Source organism: Triturus cristatus, chromosome 1_2 (genome assembly GCF_964204655.1).
Source record: "Triturus cristatus chromosome 1_2, aTriCri1.1, whole genome shotgun sequence".
Taxonomy (NCBI): domain Eukaryota; kingdom Metazoa; phylum Chordata; class Amphibia; order Caudata; family Salamandridae; genus Triturus; species Triturus cristatus.
The window spans coordinates 1,174,503,892-1,174,520,478 of record NC_140580.1 but is presented as its reverse complement, the minus strand read 5'-3'; the positions used below and the strand labels follow the sequence as shown (position 1 = coordinate 1,174,520,478).

Genomic DNA, 16,587 nt, shown 5'->3' with positions numbered 1-16,587 from the left:
CACCACCGAGATTGCGCAATGTCAGCAATGCTGCACGATAGTGTCTCCAAGGCAACTCTTGCTCTAGACTCTTTTAATATTGATGGCTCTCAGGCCTCCTGTAAGCCTTTCTGCCAATACCACCCCTGCCCAGAGTTCTCAAGTAGATCAGAAACAATCGCGCCCAAGTCATCCTTGTGGTATTGGATTGGGCACAGAGTTTGGTACCCAAACTGTTGAGCATGGCCATCGGTCCTCCAATCAGGTTGCCTCTTTGGAAGCATCTTCTGTCACAGTAGCAGGGGAGGGTTCTCCACCCGAACCTGTCAACTCTCTGCTTTCATGCGTGGAGATTAAGAAGCGACAGTTGACATATTTCCACCTTTCGCCCGAAGTCTTTAATGTCACCTTGGCAGCCCGGCATCCTTTCACCAAGACTGTATACTCTTGCCATTGGGGCAGGTTTGTGGCATTTCTGTTCTCCTTTCTCAGGTCATTCTGTTTATTCTTCCTATTGGCCAGAAGGCCTCTGATTTGGGCCATCTCTTTTCAAGTCCCCTATCTCCAGTACTTGTTACCACCTCTAACCTTCATCATGCCTCAGTGGGGCCTCAATTTAATCATAACTTTTCTGATGTGTGCTCCCTTCGAGCTGTACACAACAGTCCTGTTAGGCTCTTTACTACCAAGGCGGCCTTTCTAGTGGCAATAACATCTGCCCAGAGGGTCAGTGAGCTTTGTCATCTAAGCCTCCATTCCTCAACATATTCCCAGACAAGCTGGTCCTTCCCACTAGAGCTTCATTCCTAACGAAGGTAGTCAATCCCTTTCATGTAGACCAGTTCATCACCCTGCCTACCTTTTATGGTCCGCCTCATCCCTCTGAGGAATAGGCGCGAGTACACTGGCTGAACCCAAAAAGAGCGTTGTCGTTCTACCTTGAAAGCACAAGAGTTCTGGGTGGACGACTAACTCCTCTTGGGGTATGTTGGAGCCCAGAAAGGGAAAGCGGTATAGAAACAGACCATCTCTTGATAGATTGTGCTCTGTATCAAAATCCGCTATACACTGGCCAAAAAGCAACCTCTCAAGGGTGTGCGTGTTCATTCCACCAGACCCATGGCTGACCACTGCGATAGCACGCGGGGTCCTGCTCCTGGACATCTGTCAGAAAGCAATGTGAGCATTTCTGCCAACATTTACCAAACACTACTGGGTGGACAGTCAGGTCTGTAGGCACGGGCACTTTGCCTGCTCAGTCCTGCAGGACTTTTTAGTGTGAAACTGTTTTGCAGACCCTCCTCCAGGTAGTTATTGCTTCGGTATCTCTTATAAGGTAAGGATTTTGCAGCTCAAAGTCTCTATCTGATGAACAAGTTACTTCTCTTCCGTAACGCCTTATCTGGTAGAGACTCAAACTAGCAGTAGATTTCTTACCAACCCACCCATCATCCCCACTCTGCGAACAGATTATAGACTTGGGGTTTCCTCCTTTCATGACCATAGTTTCGCACACCAGTGGTCAGTACTCTTCGTGGCTCCATGCTTCTGGCGTGGAAAGTCGCAAAAAGAAACTGCCGTCAATGCGCTGATGTGGTGCTTATATCGGCACCGCACATGTCATCTGATGCTATGGTAACGAATCTACAGCTAGATAGATTCTCTACCAGATAAGGCGTTCCTTCATGTCAAGGGTGGTTTCTGCAGTCGGTGTATGAACTATGTGTCAGTGTTGTACTACAGATTGGGGATGTGAATTTGGCCTGCATGTTACGGCAGTTATGTTGTAAATGGCAATTCCTACAGATAGACTTTGAAGGGTGCTGAGTTCTAGCTGAGGGTTGTTCTTTGCGGCCCATATCCTAATCGTATCCGCATCCATTGCAGATGTATCAGTAGCCATTACACTAGTGCTGATGAACTGTTTTAAAGATTAATGGACGTTTCTCAAATACCCTACCCACTGAACATATTTTCAGGGCTGTTTCACATATGACAGTGAATTTGCTTTCGTCCTCCCTGTGCTTGACATGAAGGCATCTTCTTTTCATCTACAGGTCTCTGCTTATGTTCATCATGGAGAACTGCTTCTACCTGCTTATCTCGCAGGCCATGCGCTACCTTCGGGACCCAACTGTGCACACACGTGACAAGCAGCGAATGAAGCAGGAGTTGAGCTCAGAGCTGGTGAGTTTCAGCCTTTAAACTGTATTGCATGCATCATTCTTGTGTGTATGAAAGTGCCACTTTGACATGTTCACCCCACTTTTTGCTACTGGTACTGATGTTTTTATGTTGATGTGCACTGGGTCGCTGCTAGCCAGGCCCCAGTGCCAGCGCTCTTTCCCTCACACAAACTACATGTTCAATTGTTAAACCAATTGTCCAGGACTTTAGCACTCCAGTAAGTTCCAAGTAAATGGTACCCCAGGAAGTCCCTATAAAAATGGTACTCCAGGTACCTAGGGCATGGGTACTAAACTGGGTCCCCAAGGGCTGCAGCATGTATTTTGCCACCCTAAGGGACCCACACCCATGAAGACTGCCATAGCAGACTACATGAAGTGGTACAAACCATTGTGAAAACACGACATCGCACACTCCCTGTGTGCCATGCCCACAGACACTACATGCAATATATGTAAGTCACCCAGCAGGCTTTAAAGCCCTATGGAAGGGTGCATTATATGACCTGTGAGGGGACATGCATGAGCAGATGGGCCCCTGGGATGTCTAGTTCAATTGCTAGATATTACGAGTGCTCAAGGAGTCATTTTAAGTATATGTACTAGGCACTGGTCATTACAAGTTACCCAGCTACATAATTGCTTCACTGAAAATAAAGGTATCTGATAGAGACTACTAGCCGCAAATTCCTTAACGTAAAATTATCTCCAGGCGTGAGACTGGATCCGGAAAACTTTTGCCACAGCATCTCTGCACGCAGGCGGGGGGGATGGGGGGGGAATGGGTACCACGCGAACCCGCCCTGACGCTGTCCGCAGACGTAACGTCAGCGAGGTCCCATAAGTCCCACCCCGGCGCGCTGACGTCAGTTTTCCTTCTTTTCCACGTGCAATGCGGATCCGGAGTGTGCTCCTTGGCCTGTTTTCAGGCTTTCTTAGTGACCTTGAGTTGGGAACAGTGTGCAATGCCTTCGCGCTTCAAGACGTGTGCTTCTTGTGCACGTCAGATGTCGGCGACGGACTCTCATACTATTTGTATGTGGTGTTTGGGCGAGCACTGTTAGAAAGTGCCATCTTTTTTGCATGGTATGCCCCCACTTTTTGCTGAATTGTTGATGTACTTTGACTGAGTGTGCCCTGGACTCCTGCCAATCATGTGCCCAGGACCTATGTTCCTTCCCTAAAACTGTATTGAAACCAACTCCCAATTGGCATCTCTGGCCACAGGTCAGCCCCTGGAAAATGGTGCCCTAGGTACCCAGGGCACTGTGACCAGAGAAGGCCCCTAAGGGCTGCAGCACTTATTGTGCCACCCTTTGAGGCCCTGTACCCTGACACTCACACACACTGCCCTTGCAGGCTGAGTGTCTGGATGAAGAACAAAAGAGAGAGTCGACATGGCACACATCCCTGTGTGCCATGCTCACAAACACACTGCCCTGGCATACCTCAGTCACACATCTAGCTGGGTGCCCTATGCCAGTGGTGTGGGCACAGGTGCATGAGCCCTGTGCCCCTACAGTACCCAGGTCCATTCCTGGGCACTGTAAGTGCAGTGCTGCCATTTAAGAGTACATGGTGCTGAGAGGTCGTCATCAAGAACTCCACAGCCCCATGATGGCTACACTGAAGACTGAGAATTTTGGTATCAAAATTGTCAGCACATTAAACCCACACTGATGCCAGTGTGGGATTTAATGTAAAATGCACGACAGAGGGCAACTTTGAGTTGCCCCCTGAACCTAACCCACAATCCACGTCCTGCCTGAGAGGCTGCCTAGGCTGCCACCCAGCAGACATGTTGCTGGACCCCTGGGTAGAGAGCCATCCGCTCTCCTGGGTCTGCAACAATGCACATCATGGGCGTGGTGCTAGGTCTCCTCCCCCAGGATGGGCAGGGAAAGCTTCAAAGGCATACAGCCTTTGTGAGCCTCCCCAGACCACTTGCTGTACTCAGCAACTGGTCCCCACCGGTTCTGACCCCCACTCTGGCGGGAAGGCCCAAGTGAGGAAAGGGGGTGTGCCAGCCTCTGCCAACCCCACCCCTCAGGTGGGGGAGGTGAGGTGAAGCACAACTCCGGGCTCTTGCCATCTTGAGGATGGGGAGCCCTGCCCAATCAGGACTAGGCTCCTGCCCCCCTCCCACAGGAGAGTGGCAGGATAGGGAGTGTACCCACCCCAGGGAAGGGACCCATTTGTCCCTACCCTTTACCTACCTGTAACGCCCCTAAATTTATTATTTAGGGGCACCCTGAACCTTCCTTCCTCAGATCCCGAATCCGAAACAAGAAGAAAGAAGACCTGCCATGCAGCTGCTAACAAGAGGAAGACACCAACTGACTTGGCCCCAGCCCTACAGGCCTGTCGACCCTCGAACCTGCTCCTGCTAAAACCCGGCGTCTCCAGAGGTCAGCAACCTCAAAAACCCCGGAGGACCTGCCTGCCTTGCTCATCTAAAAGACCGGAACTCCCACGAACAGTGGTTCTGCTCAAAACAAGCAACAACCCCTGGTGCCAGCCAGGAACCGCGAATCCAGCGCACACTGCACCCGCCGAGCCCGGTCTGTGCCTGAGTGAACAAAGACCACAAGGACGTCCCCCCGGCGACTGAGACCAAGAATCCAGCAGTCCAAGGACCCTCTTCGACGCTCCTGACAACGCCTGCAGCCTCAGAACCAGGGACTCCTCCAACCGCGACCAGCAGAGGGTAAGATTTCCCGATGCCAAAAGACACCCCTGCACCCAGCGCCCTGTGGCCCCCTGTGCCCGACTCCTGTGTCTACTTAACCTACAGTTTCCCAAATTACCTCTCGAATTGGTGGTCGCACCTGAAGAATCTCCGTCCCCGAGCTTGCAGATTTTGTTCATCTTGCAGCTTCTCTATTGAAATACATTGAGCGCCCGACGGCTCAAAAGCACCCTGCACCCAGCCGCCCGAGTGCCCCTGGAAGTGCAACCTTTTTCCTATCTTACTTCCCCACTTGCCCTGTGTGAGTGACCAGGAGCCCAGCTGCCACAGCCGCGTGGCCTGCCTGCTAGCAGCCACCAACCAAAGGCCCCCTGCCAGCCATAGGCTAACATTGGGCCTAACTCTGTCTGCACCCGGCTGCCCCTGTGCCTCTGAGGGTGTAACAACTGTACCTGCCTGACTCTGGTAGACCCCTGAGTCTATGCCCAGAACCTTAACCCTGCCAGTCGAGTACTTACCTGAAAGCTGATAACCTACATTTTCTCAATAGGGTAACATTGACTGGTTTCACTTGGAAATGTCGAGTTATTAAACTTTAAAACAAAAAATCAGCCGAACAACAATAACGAAAATACTCACCTGTTATCAGGAGAGATTCCAGTGCTGGATCTTTTTGTGCCCAGCACTGACCCTACAAAGTAATTATAACTGTGATTAACCGATAACCAAACTTTCCTCCATAGGATAACATTGCCTGGTTTTTGCCAGAAATTCTTCTAAGTGTCGATTTTTGAAACATTCCTTAAAAATCGCCTGTGTAACAAAAACGATTTCTTTCAACTGTTTACAGGAGATGCACCAGGGCTGAATCCAGGATCCAGCCCGGAGTAAGAAAAACCAATGCAAAGTAATTGATATTGCATTTACTTAAAGATTCCCATTGAGCTCAATGTTATAATTGTGTTTAACTTGTGTTGCCTATTGCAACAACTGTAACTATTGCATTTAAAAGTCTATTGCTATTGGATACCTATTGTTGGTTCTAAAATAAAACAAATATATATTTTTATATACAAAACAATTGGCCTAAAGTTCAGTTCTTGAGTGTGTGAGACCATTTGCTGACTGAGTGTGTACAACAAATGCTTTACACTGTCTTCTGATACTGCCTTACTGCTCGACCAAGCTACCACTTTAGAGAGTAAGGTTATATCTAACTTTAACCTCTGCCAAACCTCTGGGGACTGTGGACTCTGTGCACACTGAACCTTACTTTGGTGCAGTATATACAGAGCCACTTTCTTACAAGCACCATGACTCTACGGACCGCGAGGCTTGTCAGCACCTTAAGCCGAAGTCCTGGCGGGAGCGCCGGATGAAATTGCTGTGTGCCCGCTTGTCCAGGTTGTTCTCGTCGCAGCGTCCCATCTCCCTCCGCTGACGGGTCCATGGGACGCTGTTTCCGGCTGCGGCATCGTCCTTCGCCGAGGCCCCATGGGCGTAGCTCGCCCGCCGGTAAGTCTTACAGCTTGCCACCGAGGCCCTGTCCTCCTGCGGCGGAGGGCGCCGGTTCCTCCCGGGACGTGCGTCCTCGCCTGTTGCCACCCTAGCCGCCGTTTCCCTGCGTTGGGGTGACGAGGGGCCAGATGACAGTCTACGCTACAGCTCTGCAGGCTTCGCTGGGCCTGCTTCCTCCTCTTCCTGTGATGTGCGCGGATCCCTCACCGTGCGCGGATCCCTCACCGTGCGCGGGGCCTTCTGCGGACTCGGCCGACGACCTTGGCTTCAGGTTTTGGAGGTGTGGTGCTGTCGAGGTGCGGCCCTTCGAGGTTCCCCTCTTAAGCCCACGGCGTCTCATCCTCGCCGCAAAGCCCCGCGGGGTTCCCTGCGGTGTCGCAGGAGGTGGCCGGGACACACGGCTCGTCCCAGAGTCCCCATCGACCCTCTGGGCAGGCGGCTGCCTTCCCGGAGGTCAAGCCGATGCCTCTCCGGCGTCAGTGGCTCTCCTCCCCGGTGCGGTGCCCCGGGTGGACGCCGGGACCCGGGCGCTTCCCCGGGCCCCTCTTGGTCCTCAACGCAGTCGGCTGCCTCGTCAGGGGTGAGCCGGCGCTGTTCACTGGCCGCTTCGACCCCAACCCCCGCTTCTCCGTTGCGGCACATGATGGTGGAGGTCGACTCGACGCCCCTGGTTGACACTTCAGTGACGGTCGAGGACTCACCGGTGCCTGTGGTGGACTCCCCAGCACCGTCCTGACGTCGGATAGTCGACTCTTCTCCGGATGCACCCTCCTCTCCGGAGGGCTGTCGTCTCCTTGTCTCCTCTTCACCAGAGACTGGACGCCGCATCGTGGCTTTTTCTCCAACAGACTCCAGGGTGGGCTCTACGCCGTCTCCATGTCCACAACACCCAGAACCGCTCTTCTGCTCCCTGCAGTTGTCTGCCCGCAAGCCGCTCCGCCCTCTCCAGAGGCCCCTCAGGTCCCCCACTCGTCCGTAGGTCTACATCCTACAGGGGTTGGTCTTTTCTCCTGCCAGTGGGACACGGGGATGGGCGCATTAGCTTGCAGCCCTCGCCCACGGAAGAGTTGCTTTCCCCCCCGCGACGCCCTATGGAAGCGAGTGTGGCCTTTGTCCGGGCCATTTTCTCGGCCACTGGCATTTTGCAGATGGGCAATCATGTTGCTCCACTTCCTACGGACCACTTATTGGAGGTTCTCCACCAGGGCTCTAGTGGAAGGGAGCCGCTTCTCCCATTTGAAACGTTTATCTACAACTCTCTTCTGGGGATTGGGGGCGCCCTGCCACGGGGGATCCGGTGCCTTAGCCGCTCCTTCTCCGCAAGATCGAGTCTGCCTTTCTTCCCACCCGTCAGCCCAAGGCCCTGTCCTGTGGGCTGCTTTTCCTTCCTTGCCTTCAGTGCTGCTCCCACTGTCACAGGAGGCCCGGTGGCTGGACTCCTGGGGGCGTAACATTTTCCCCTCTACTAGCGCTGCGCTCACTCAACACGCTTTGTGTGTTGGCCAGGGCTACTTCCGACCTGTGGGATTCCGCGGAGTCCCTTCTGTCTCGCGCCCCCCCAGAGGATGCCCGCACTGACCTGCGGCACCATGTGCGGGGATGGTCAGGAGTTAGCTACATTTATTCTCCGTTCGGCCTTGGACGTCTCTGATTCCCTCGGCCGCGCTATGGCGAGTTCGGTGGCCCTCCGCCGCCATGCTTGGTTGCGGGATGGTGTCTTTCCGGATAATGTACGGGAGCGTTATGTGGATTTGCCTTTTGATCGGACTTTGTTGTTTCACACCCACGCGGACTCCGCTATTTAGAGACTCCTTGCGGGGCTCCGTCGCCCTCCCCCTCCGTGAGCTTCGGTTGGGCGTTCCTCTGGTGTCTTCTGGGACACGGTTATCCCACCATTCTCTTTAGGGCTTTATGTTTTGGATTGGCCCGTTGTGTCCTGTGTACGGCTTGGGATGCCTTCAGTTGGCCCCTCTATTCTTTTGGCTGCTGGTTCAGCCCTTCAGTTTGTGGTGAGTGTTTTGGCTGTTAAGGGCAGCTGTATAGGTCCTCGGGTTGGATCCTTTGTGTCTTTTTTGGCTGATTAATAAGCCGTCTGTGGTTTTTCCACAGGTCTTCTCTGGTTTTGACCTCTGCTGCGGGTTTACCTAAGAGGTGTTTGCCTATTTTTTGTTCAGGGACGATTCATACCCTTGGTGGGGTATTTGTTGGCTATTGTATAGCCCTGTCTTAAGCTAGGCGGCGGTGGATACCTTCTCAGGTTCCCTGCGTTTTCCTGGTGTCACAGTATACCTCTTGATGCGGTCTCTCTCTCTCTCCTTTTTCTTTAGGGTTCCTTCCCTCTTCGCCTCTGGTTCGCCGGACCGACCTTTGTCTTGGTGTTTCCACCTAGTTCTCCGCCGTTTTGGCCGGGGCCTGTCTGCCGTCTGTTCTGAGGGGACTGGTTCTCCTGGTGCTCTCCTGTGTTCTGGTCGCCAGCTTTCGGTCGATGCTGCTTGTATCTCTTTCTATTCGGGGGGCCAGTGGTGCTCCTCGTCTGGCGCTCGCCTTGTTCTGAGCTGCTGCTCCTAGTGTTTGCCAGCTGTCTGCTGCACGTGCCTGGTACTTTTGGCCCCCCTCCGTTGGCCTCGCAGTGTCAGCGTGTGCTCCTGTCCCTTGCTTGTTGGAGCTTTGTGCGTCTGTGTCTTCTTTCTCACGTCTGCGCTTCTCGACTGTGGAACCGTTCAGGCCTTGTTCCTGGCTTCGGGATAGACACCCATTCAGCTGTCCCTTTCGCTGTGTGTGTGTGTGTTCTCCTGGGGCGGGCTCTGCCTCGGTTCCTCCTCTGTTCGAGGCATGTGGGCTGCTGAATTCATATCTGTGCATATCTGTGCATAGATCGCCGCCTAGTGTTGGGTCCGGATGTTTGCACGTTGTTGTCCTGGAAGAGTCTTCGAAGTATCCTTGGATAGGTGACTCCTCCCCTGGACTACAGTGCGCATGGGCATCCTCTCCATCCTCAGATTGTTTTTTTCCGCCATTGGGTTCGGATGTGCTATCTTAGCTCAAGTTAGGAAAATATTTTTTCGAGGCCAAAAGGCCTTTAGTTCGCGTCGGTACTGTTTATCGATCGGGTTTCGATAGAATTTGTTAGTTTACTAACTTTCAGCACCGACTTCTTTCGCATTTACCTGTCCATCGACTACTTCGACGATGGAATCCAGGACGCCATTCAAAAGGTGTCCGGTATGCAATGCGAAGTACCCACACATCGACGTCCATCCGGTGTGCAACAAATGCCTTTCGCCGGACCACGACGAATCAACATGCATGGCCTGTGCCCGGTTCCGCTCCAAGAAGACTCTGCGGAATCGACGAGCGGCGAGACTTGAGGCGCAGCACGCGGCACCGGCCCCAACAGACATCTTCGGCGAGGCCAAAGACGTCGAGGAATTGGAAGTCTTGCCCTCCAGTCCCGTTTCCGAACACGAACCCGGATCGGACGAGGAAGACGAGTCACTCTTCCACAGAGGTGAAGACGACACCGAGGTAGGAGACGACGAGGAGGCCTTCGGGGCCGAAGAAAGTAGCTCCAATGATGAACAAGGCCTACCTGTTCAAACCGTTCAAACACCAGTGCCACAGCCTATGGCTCCGGTCGAGGGATCGCCTTCGGGCCTTACCCGAGACCCCATCCCGCAGTTCTTCGGCCCCGCCCTCGGGCCCGGCCTCGGACGTTCAGCGGCAGCCATTACTACATAAACAGGCTGGTTTCCCTACCACCAAACCGAAACCGAAAGCTGCTCAGGTTCCACCGAAACCGAAACTGAAAGTAGCGCTGGTCGGATCGAGGCCTTCGACGCCAGCGCACCGCGTCGGCACCGACCGCACCAAGAGGGACTTCGGTGCCGAACTTGAAGCGGGCGACGTTGGAGTCGACAAACGGAAAAAAGCCATCGGCACCGACAAACCTGCTCGGCTACCGGCACCGACGACACCAAGGGCCGTACCGCCTGCTGTGTCTCACATCGCTCCCTCGACGACACCTAAGCCTCAGGTATCGAAGACTTCGACGGTGATCTCTTCACCTCGACTCGATGACCCGCCGGCGCCGAAAAAATCTACGGCCGCCTCTACGAGCCTGGCCGGTACCAAAGCCTCGAAGGCGCCCCAAGTACGACCTGGTGCGACGCAAGGCAGCAAAACCACAACTGTCCTCCAGGACACGTCGGGCTCCGGTTCGGTCGGAGCTCCCGCAGCCTCTTCGGTGCCGACCAACATTACCTTCGGCTTGCCTCCGTCAACAATCCCAAAAATGTTCCAACTCAGGACACGGGTCACCCAACCTACGGTCACACCTGCTGAGACGTCTCCGGCACGTATCATCGACGCCGGCACTGGCAGGATGATTCTCCAGGACCGAAGGATAACTTCGGAGCCGCCATTGGACCCTTTCAGGATCCCACTAAAAAGGAAGTTGCCTGCAGAATCGGAACCTCTCCTTTATGAACCCTTCCATTCATCCTACCAGGATCCACACCGGTTCTCCCCCACACGCTCCGATACAGACGCATTGGAGGACTACATGGCTGACCAAGTCCCCTACCATGTAGACACGGACCCTGATGACCAGCAGGACCCTGATCAAACTTGGGGCGACCCTGCAGACCACAGTGCACCTCTAGATGCACAGGATCCACAACTCTATGGGGCAAAGACATCTCCTACGGAGGATACTGCGGCGTTCAATGCTCTTATCGAACGTGCTGCCAATAACCATGGGGTGCAGCTTCACTCTGATACCATCGAAGATGACTTTCTAATGGACACCTTTGCATCCTCAGAAAGACATGTAAAGACTCTGCCAATGTTGAAGGGGGTCCTCAAACCAGCCAAGGACATTTTCAAAGAACCCACCAGGGCACGAGTGATAAACCCCAGGATTGATAAAAAATACAGATCAGCACCTGGGGATCCTACTTACATCAGAGGACAATTACCACTCGACTCCATCGTCGTAGCGAATGCACGCAAGAGGGCACACTCGCAAACAACAGGTGACGCTCCTCCCCCGGACAAAGAGTCCAAGGTGTTAGAAACCTCTGGCAAGCGAGTTGCCGCCCAAGCTGCCAACATATGGCGCATAGCCAACACTCAGGCGCTCCTTGCTCGCTATGATAGAGCGCACTATGACACACTGGAGCAAATACTCCAACATCTCCCTGACCAGTTCAAGGAAGGCGCAGAAATGCTCATCAGAGAAGGACAGCTACTAACGAACGCTTCCATCAAATGCGCACTAGATGCTGCAGACACGGCTGCCAGAGCCATAAACACAAGCGTCATGTTGCGACGACATGCCTGGCTACGGATCTCAGGATTCAAGCCTGAGGTACAAAACAATATACTGAACCAGCCCGTCAACCCCGACTATTTATTCGGGCCAGAGGTTGACACCACCCTCGAAAAGATAAAAAAGGATACGGACACTGCAAAGTCCATGGGCGCACTACAAACTCAGTCCTTTCGGAGCGGCTCCTTTCGTCGCCCCGGAAACAAGGGAGCAGGTAGAGGACAGGGGTCACAACAAACATATAACAAAGGCAATACACGGACCACCTATGATAAAAACACCCGAGGTGGATATCGTGGCTCCAGCACAAAGGGCAGAGGACGCGGCTACGGCAACACCAGGTCCTCCCCCAAGAACAAGCAGTGACGCCCTCTCCCTTCCTCCCGACCACATAACACCTGTCGGGGGAAGGCTACAAAGGTTCCTGTCCACGTGGAATTCCATCACCACGGACAGGTGGGTCAAAGATATTATAAAATACGGTTACTGTCTGGAGTTAACCTCCACTCCACCCACAATACCACCAAGAAGCCGTCCTATGTCCTCAGAGCACTTAACGCTCTTACAGCAAGAAGTGCAAAGTATGCTTCTAAAAGGCGCTATAGAGGTCGTACCCATCCACGAGCAGGGTGCGGGAGTGTACTCCCTCTACTTCTTAATTCCAAAAAAGGACGGGTCGCTCAGACCTATATTGGACCTGAGACCCCTGAACCAGTACATTCTTTCAGAGCACTTTCATATGCTCACTCTACAGCAAGTCCTTCCGCTTCTCAAGCAGGGAGACTTCCTAGCCACACTGGACCTCAAGGATGCGTACTTTCACATACCCATCCACCCCTCACACAAAAAATACCTCAGGTTCACTGTTCAGGGGCAGCACTATCAGTTCAAAGTCCTTCCCTTCGGCGTGACAACAGCGCCCAGGGTTTTCACGAAGTGCCTAGCTACGGTGGCAGCACATCTACGGAGGCAGCATATACACGTCTACCCCTACCTAGACGACTGGCTCGTTCAAGCGAAGTCAGCCCAGCAATGTGCAAGCCACATGTCCCGCACCATTCACCTTCTTCACAGTCTGGGATTCTCACTGAATTATCCAAAGTCCCATCTCCAGCCCGCACACGTACAACAGTACCTAGGTGCGACTATAGACACTCTGGCGGCCACAGCTCAGCCAAATTTAGTGAGGATCAACGGCATACAACTGCTGATCTCCAAATTCAAACCCAATCACTCACTTCCAGCGCGAGTGTTTATGCAGTTGATAGGCATGATGGCCTCCTGCATCTTCATAGTCCCGCACGCGAGATTACATATGCGCCCACTTCAGGAGTGCCTAGCACGTCAGTGGAATCAGGCTCAAGGACAGTTAAAGGACCTAGTGTTGGTGAGCGGTCGGGCATACAACTCTCTGCATTGGTGGAATCCACAAAACCTTTGCAAGGGCCGACCGTTCCAAGAGCCTGTCCCACAAATAGTACTGACAGCGGACGCGTCTCTCCAGGGATGGGGAGCTCATGTACTCCACTACACAGTGCAAGGACTATGGACAACACAACAAAAGAAGTTGCACATCAACCTTCTGGAATTGATGGCAATCTTCCTAGCCATGAAGGCATTCAAAGTACATCTATGCAACAAGGTCGTGTTGATCCGGACGGACAACATGACCGCAATGTACTACATACAGAAACAGGGAGGCACACACTCTCCACAGTTGTCTCATCTGGCTCAGAGCATGTGGAAGTGGGCCATTCAAAGGAACATGTTCCTCATGGCGGAACACCTCCCTGGCAAGGACAACCAGATGGCGGATCTGCTCAGCAGACACAGCCACCAAATGCACGAGTGGGAGTTACACCCATCAGTACTCCAACCGTACTTCCAGCAGTGGGGTCATCCGGAGATAGACCTATTCGCGACAAGCGAAAACGCAAAATGCCCAAGCTTCGCCGCCAGATTCCCACATCCGCAGTCGCAGGGCAATGCGATATGGATGAACTGGTCCGGCAGATTTGCGTACGCTTTTCCCCCAGCGCCATTGATACCGCTAGTGGCCCGCAAACTCCGACAACACTCCCTGACACTCGTCCTAGTTGCTCCCACGTGGGCACGCCAGCCGTGGTACACCACCTTCCTCGAACTTTCCGTGGTGCCGCATCAAAGGCTGCGGATCAAACCCGCGCATTTGACGCAGAACCATGGAGAGGTTCAGCACCCAGATCCGCAACAGCTGAATCTGGCGATCTGGCTCCTGAAGTCCTAGAGTTTGGCTATCTCAACCTGCCACCTGACTGTATGGACATCATCAAGGAGGCCAGGAGACCCACTACCAGAGCTTGCTATGCAGCCAAATGGAAAAGGTTCGTCATTTATTGCGGTAATAATGACATCAACCCGCTGGACGCATCCATCCAAAACATCATCTGTTATCTCTTACACCTATATCGATGCAATCTGGCGTACACCTCTATACGTGTCCATTTGACCGCAATATCAGCCTATCTGCAAACCAGGCAGCACCTCTCTCTATTCAGAGTGCCTGCCATCAAAGCATTCTTGGAAGGGCTCAAACGAGTCATTCCACCTAGTCACCCACCGGCTCCAATGTGGAACCTCAACTTGGTCCTCACACGCCTGATGGGTCCACCCTTTGAACCTCTACACTCATGCGAGATTCAATTCCTTACCTGGAAAGTGGCCTTCCTAGTAGCGATCACTTCCCTCAGAAGAGTTAGTGAACTCCAGGCACTAACCGTTCAAGAGCCATTTATTCAGGTTCACGCCAACAGGGTCGTACTACGTACCAACCCCAAGTTCATGCCCAAGGTAATATCGCAGTTCCACATGAACCAGACTATTGAACTGCCCGTTTTCTTCCAAAACCCACAAACTGTTGCAGAAAGGGCACTACATACACTAGATGTACGGAGGGCCCTCATGTACTACATCGACAGGACTAAACCATTCAGGAAGACAAAACAACTGTTCGTTGCCTTTGCCCCACACCACAAAGGTAACGCCATCTCCAAAGCAGGGATAGCCAGATGGATAGTTAAGTGTATTCAAATCTGTTATCAAAAGGCAAAACGCACATTAACTATTCCACCACGAGCCCACTCAACACGTAAGTTGGGGGCTTCCATGGCCTTCCTAGGAAATATTCCTCTGCATGATATATGCAGAGCAGCCACATGGTCCACTACACACACATTTACAAAACACTATTGCGTAGATGTGCAGTCAAAATAGCAGGCAGCTGTAGGACAGGCTGTTCTCAAAACACTTTTTCAGACCGCTGCAGCTGGCACGGGTAGCCGCCGCTAATAGAGGGCACTGCTATGTATTCTATGCACAGATATGAATTCAGCAGCCCACATGCCTCGAACTGAATATGCTACTTACCAGTATGCATCTGTTCTTGGCATGTAGGGCTGCTGACATTCATATCGCCCTCCCTCCTCCCCGGCGCCTGTCGCAGCTGCAGCTCTCAGAATTACTGCAAGCATGGTCATCACTTTCTGTATCTACTCCATCACTGCCACAATGGCGAAAAACAATCTGAGGATGGAGAGGATGCCCATGTGCACTGTAGTCCAGGGGAGGAGTCACCTATCCAAGGATACTTCGAAGACTCTTCCAGGACAACAACGTGCAAACATCCGGACCCAACACTAGGCGGCGATCTATGCACAGATATGCACAGATATGAATGTCAGCAGCCCTACATGCCAAGAACAGATGCATACTGGTAAGTAGCATATTCATTTCCTTGGCTTTGAGGGTTCTTTTGTTCATCTGGTACTCGCGGGGTGCCTTCTGCCCCTCTGGGTTTTCTGGCGGTCACCCTTTGCTTCTCGGGTAGGCTTGTGGTTTCCTGGCCTTCCCTTCTCCTTGTTCTTGCTTACTTCTGCTTGGTGGGGGCTGGGCGGTCCTTCCTGTCCCCATGACACCTCCCCTTTTGGGGCCCTGTGTTCTTCCAATCTGGTGGGGTTCTTTCGCAGACCCTCCTCCCCTCTGGGTATGGCTAGGGTATCTATTCTACGTTAAGGAATCTGCGGCTAGTAGTCTCCATCAGATGTACAAGTTACTCACCATCTGATAGACTACTAGCCGCAGATTCCTTCACGTAGAATTATCCAGGGGTGAGACTGGATCCGGAATCTTTTTGCCACGGCATCCCTGCGCGCTGGGGGTGGGGCGACATCACGCGACTCCACCCAGGCGTTGTCTGCGTACGTGATGTCAGTGAGGTCACATAAGACCCGCCCCGGCGCGCCCACGTCAGTTTTTTCCTTTTCCGCGTGCAACGCAAATCCGATCCTTGCTACGGGCCTGTTAGGCCCCTTTTTTCTTCCATTTTTTAGTGGAACAGTGTGCGAATGCCTTCGGGCTTTAAGACTTGCACGTCTTGTGGGCATCTAATGTCGGCGACGGACTCTCACCTCATTTGTATGTGGTGTTTGGGGGAGGATCACGGCACCACAGACTGTACGCAGTGCCAACAGTTGAAGCCGAAGTCGCGGCAGGAGCGCCGGATGAAACTTCTCTCGGCGCGTCTCTCCAGGTAGACGTCCTCCTCTCAGTCTGCTTCGACGGACGGCTTCAGACTCGGCGTGGTCGTCGTCCTCGCCTTTCTCCGATGTCACGTGAGCGTCACTCCCTGGTGGGTAAGTGTTGCAGTTTGTCCCCGGGGGCTGGTTTCCGGCCTCCCGGGGGCGTGGACTCTCCGCGGGTGATGCCGCCCCGCGTGTCGGTCTATCCACCGTTTCCCGGTGTTTGGGCGTCGAGAGTCCAAATGGAAACAAAAGCGGCGGCTTTGCAGGCCTCGCTGGCGTTTCCTCCTCCTTCCCCTCCTGGGGCGTCAGCGGATCCCTCGCTCTGCG

At 53.2% G+C, this 16,587-nt stretch overlaps 1 protein-coding gene across 2 annotated transcripts in view; it reads left to right on the top strand.

Annotated features, from left to right (window-relative positions):
• Positions 1–16,587, top strand: part of NUP188 (nucleoporin 188) — a 1,223,536-nt gene that overhangs the window by 1,191,794 nt on the left and 15,155 nt on the right. For both annotated transcript variants that reach the window (XM_085614037.1, XM_085614036.1), the window contains exon 43: positions 2,037–2,166. In XM_085614037.1, coding sequence (XP_085470163.1) covers positions 2,037–2,166 — 130 coding nt within the window. The remainder of the gene's footprint in view (positions 1–2,036; positions 2,167–16,587) is intronic.